The following is a 4,133-nucleotide window of genomic DNA, read 5'->3' on the forward strand; positions in this document are numbered from 1 at the left end:
AACGTTTTTTCTAACTTATAAAACATTAGTTAATGTAAAATTTTATTTCTAAGGTTTTTATCTTCATATCTATATATATAGAAAGAGAGTCATTTGACTGATAACTTCTTTGAAAACTTGAAGCATTATACATTTATACTGGTCAAACAAAAGTTATTTGACTATACATACAATATATGCATAGTAGTTGCATACTATAGCTATACTTTTGTAAAATACAATTGTCACAATCGAAAGAATGATCTATTAATTATTTGATAACAATATTGATTGCTACTTTGAGAATGATGAATAAAGCTGTCGAGAGGCACCGTCGAGTCGACTCCAAGTCCAACAACATCTAAAAGAACCCCTTTTTTTCGCCAACCCTAGAATTAAAATTAACGGAAAAGAGACTTAATTAGTTATTAATCCAAGCGAGGGGAGTAGAGTTTACAAAACAAAACTAAAAAAGTTCCGCAGATCATAACTCAAACGTTAGTCATGTTGGTACTTGCTAGCGCATTATGTTTACTTATTTGGTTTTATTTGTCTGAGCTAGCTAGCAATGAATTTTGAAACGCATATACGAGCATTATATATGTCTTCCTTATTCTTTCTAATGCGTCTTCATTTTTTGTCAAATGAACAAGTTTAGCTGGAAAGAGACCGTACTAGCTGTAAAACTTCGGAAATAAATTTATTTAATTATTAGATATGATATGCTTAGCTTTTCATTGGTCATTAATCATAACGACGAAGCAAGCAAAAGAAGCATGGGATTGGCTTGTGACACAACCATGTCGATTCTCTTCGAGCAACATATATGGGTCCTTCTTTTTCTTATAACAAGGCCCATAAACTTATTGCCAACGCTATAAGGAATCAGCACCTGCACATATATCCACATTTTCCTTCCCCTCACCGTACCCGCCCGAGAATATTAGCCTAAGATGATTCAAAAAACTGATCTATCCATCTTAACATTGTGAAGATTCTTGGCTATATATATTAATAGGGTGAGCAAAACACAAGGCATAGCACGATAATTGGGCCCTTATTAATAATAATTTGGGTTGTATATACACAAAACCAACAATACATGTACATAAATTAAAGTAACACACTAACACATGCACAAAATATAGTCGTGTAGTATATGATTTTTATAACGAAAAAATCCCACACCAAAATTTTGACTAATCCTATTCCTAGCTAATCTGTGAAAACATCAAATATAGTGATAAATCATTAGTGAAATCACAATGGAAAACCTCTACTGAACACATTCATGTATATGTTTATGGATATATTTAATATTTTGAGAGGTTTATATTTAATATTACACATTCATGTATAGGTTTATCATATGATATCAGTTTATTATTGTTATGCTTCTGGTTGGTAACCTCGTAACGGTACGGCACTTACCGTTTTTTATAATTATCAATTACAAAAGTAACATCAAAAAGGTTATATTCATTTTCGTTTTGGTACCATTTTCTCCTAGACGCTCCTACCACTATTCTGTTATCATTTTTCACTACTTTGTTATCGCTTACGATGTCTTATACCCGTTAAAAAAAACTTGTACCGCTAAACAATTTAGATTTGATTTATTCATAGGTGATATAGCCATATAGGTCGTGCATGATCATTCGTATCGGTTCCAAACCTAAGCAACGATAATTTCCCGATCCGGGAAACTATTGTGGATGTATTTTGCGATACCTAGGCCCATAAACTTAATGCCAAGGCCCATGAAACCTGTTTGAGATGTAGTCTAGTAGTACATTTTTTAGTTAAAACATGAAAAGAACAGGTGGGTTTTGAAATTGATCCTAACATTCTAAATATATACACAAAGAGGCTTATGAATGCTCTCATTTTCATCATCATCATCATCATCATCATCATCATCATCATCGTAACTCGTAAGCATGAGAAGGCGTTGTCTTATGTCTCCAATGATCATCTTCTTCTACGCTTTCTTCTTGCTAATTAGGGTTGGAGTCACAGAGAGCACACCAATGAGACACAGAGTCGCCATGGAGCTGAAGTCATAGAGATCTCCCAATGATTTTAGCTCTCCAAGAGCAAGCCCGGCCTGTGACAAAAAAAAAAAAAAACACATTATGATTGGAATATGTCCATACTCTGTAAAATAAGAACCAGGGAAGATGCCTGAAAATTCTCATACCCGGACAGTGACATATGCAGCAGGAATCAGACCGAAAAATGTAGCTAAGAAGAAGATATGGTAAGGAACATCAACAATTGGAGAAGCAACATTAATGAAAGTGTTAGGCAATGTTGGTGTTAGTCTCAAGAAGAGCATATAATTCAGCAACCGATCTTTTCTCTTCGCAACCTAAAAAACAAACAAAAACTCTTCAGCATTTCCTTATATCGAAAAAAAAAACAGGGCAAAAAGATTGATTTGGTTTAGTTTTCGCCAAACCTGATCTTGGAAGAATACGAGCTTGTCAGGCCAAAGAGAGAAGAGCAAAGGTCTACCGATGAGCTTAGAGAGGAAATAGCAAGAAGAAGCACCAGCTGTTGCAGTAGAGACAACAAGAGCCATTCCTTTGATAACTCCAAAGAGAGCACCAGCAAGCAAAGACATGAACACAGTTCCAGGAATCATAAACGTCTGCATAAAAACGTAGACCAGACAATATCCAACTAGAACTTGAACTGTATAATCACTTGTGTAAATCTCCAAATTATCTCTGCAAAACAAGAAACTTTTTTAGTAATTTAATCAAAAAAATCGCAAACTTTTTTCATGTTCTATTTAAAGATTCAAACATTGCCAAAATTAGCAATAACCCCCTAATACGAGATTAGCTTAAGCTTCAAGGCTTCATCAAGCATTTACAAATTCCAGAATCCTAACTATCGAAATCTACGGTCTTTGAATCAAAGCTTGCATTTTTAACTAAAACCCAGAAATAATCAAATCTTAAAAAGCAATAAGAAATGTCTCACTTAAGAATCTGAAGATCTTCGAGATTACGAGGGAGCTTGAGGAAACTGTAATCAGATTGAGGCATTGTGAGGTAAACGCAAACAAGCCCCATCAGAAACCCTAAAACGACGCCGGAAGCTGCCGTGACCTCCCAAAAGCTCAGAAGAGATGTTGGCGTCGGCGATTTCACCGCCGGGACAACGCCGATGGTTGATGTTTCTTCTCCTTCTTCTCTCTGCATCTCTTCTCTATCCTGTATCGAACCGAGAGAGAGAGAGAGAGATAGAAGAAAGGAGGATATATAGAAAGAGAAGCTAAAAAGCTTTTTTTTTTTTTTTTTTTTTTTTTTTTGCTTACACGAATCCTTTTCCTCCCTGAAATCTGAAAGATTGAATTGAAGAAGAAGAAGGAGAAGGGAGAGAGTATAAAAGGAATATTCGAATTTTGATTTTGAAGGATTTGTTTTTTTTCTTTTCTTTTGGATTTGTAAAATCTAACTTAAACCAAATTAATTAATCAAACTAATTTGTGTACCTTTAAAAACTATTAGTGGCCCTTATTTTTTTCGAGGTTTATAAATATAGCCCCGGGATTTATAAATCCAATAATTATTAGGAAATATTATTTGATTATAAGTTAATCACTTATATGTTGATAGATATATATGTGTTAAGTAAAATAAAAAGGAAGCTGTTACTTGTAGCCTTGGACAATGAAATAAGGATGGTTAATATAATTAAAACACAAGTGCTTAGTTTAGAAAACGTAGAGAATAGGCACACAAATTAATAATTTGGGAATTAGGAAATTGAGACGTCCCGTTAAGCAATAAAACTTTTTTTTTTAGTGGACTTTTGTTCCGAATGGTGATGGAATAGCACCCACATGTAATCAAAATCTCTATATAATCAAACGGAAACGGAAGTACGCAACATTATTTTGTAGATTATATAATTTTAATAAGTTAGTTACAAATAAATCATAGATTAATTGGTTACAAGTTAAATAGTGAGTGTAACCTTAATTTATTTTCGGAAGATTTTATTACTAGAGCACTTTGTTTCCAAAAATCTTAAATAGAATATTCTAAAGAATCATTTGATATCATCTAACTTACCATATTCATTTTTTTAATTAAATTATTCATCAAATAAAATCCTTTGATTAACTTAACAAATTAATT

General features: G+C 33.3%; 1 protein-coding gene across 2 annotated transcripts; it reads right to left on the bottom strand.

The window, feature by feature from the left end:
* Positions 1-1,699: 1,699 nt before the first annotated feature.
* LOC104723302 (putative membrane protein At4g09580) lies at positions 1,700-3,459 on the bottom strand. 2 transcript variants are annotated; one of them, XM_010441637.3, is made up of 4 exons: positions 2,971-3,459; positions 2,441-2,711; positions 2,180-2,350; positions 1,700-2,086 (listed from the first exon to the last, which is right to left on the bottom strand). In XM_010441637.3, the coding sequence occupies exons 1-4, from the start codon at positions 3,189-3,191 to the stop codon at positions 1,961-1,963; spliced, it is 789 nt and encodes a 262-aa protein (XP_010439939.2). In that variant the 5' UTR covers positions 3,192-3,459; the 3' UTR covers positions 1,700-1,960. The 2 variants fall into 2 exon arrangements, with proteins under 2 accessions (XP_010439939.2, XP_087327114.1); XM_087470988.1 differs by having other exon boundaries at positions 2,999-3,061.
* Between the last annotated feature and the right edge of the window lie 674 nt (positions 3,460-4,133).

This window comes from Camelina sativa, chromosome 11 (genome assembly GCF_030686135.1).
Source record: "Camelina sativa cultivar CO46 ecotype springtype chromosome 11, ASM3068613v1".
Classification (NCBI taxonomy): domain Eukaryota; kingdom Viridiplantae; phylum Streptophyta; class Magnoliopsida; order Brassicales; family Brassicaceae; genus Camelina; species Camelina sativa.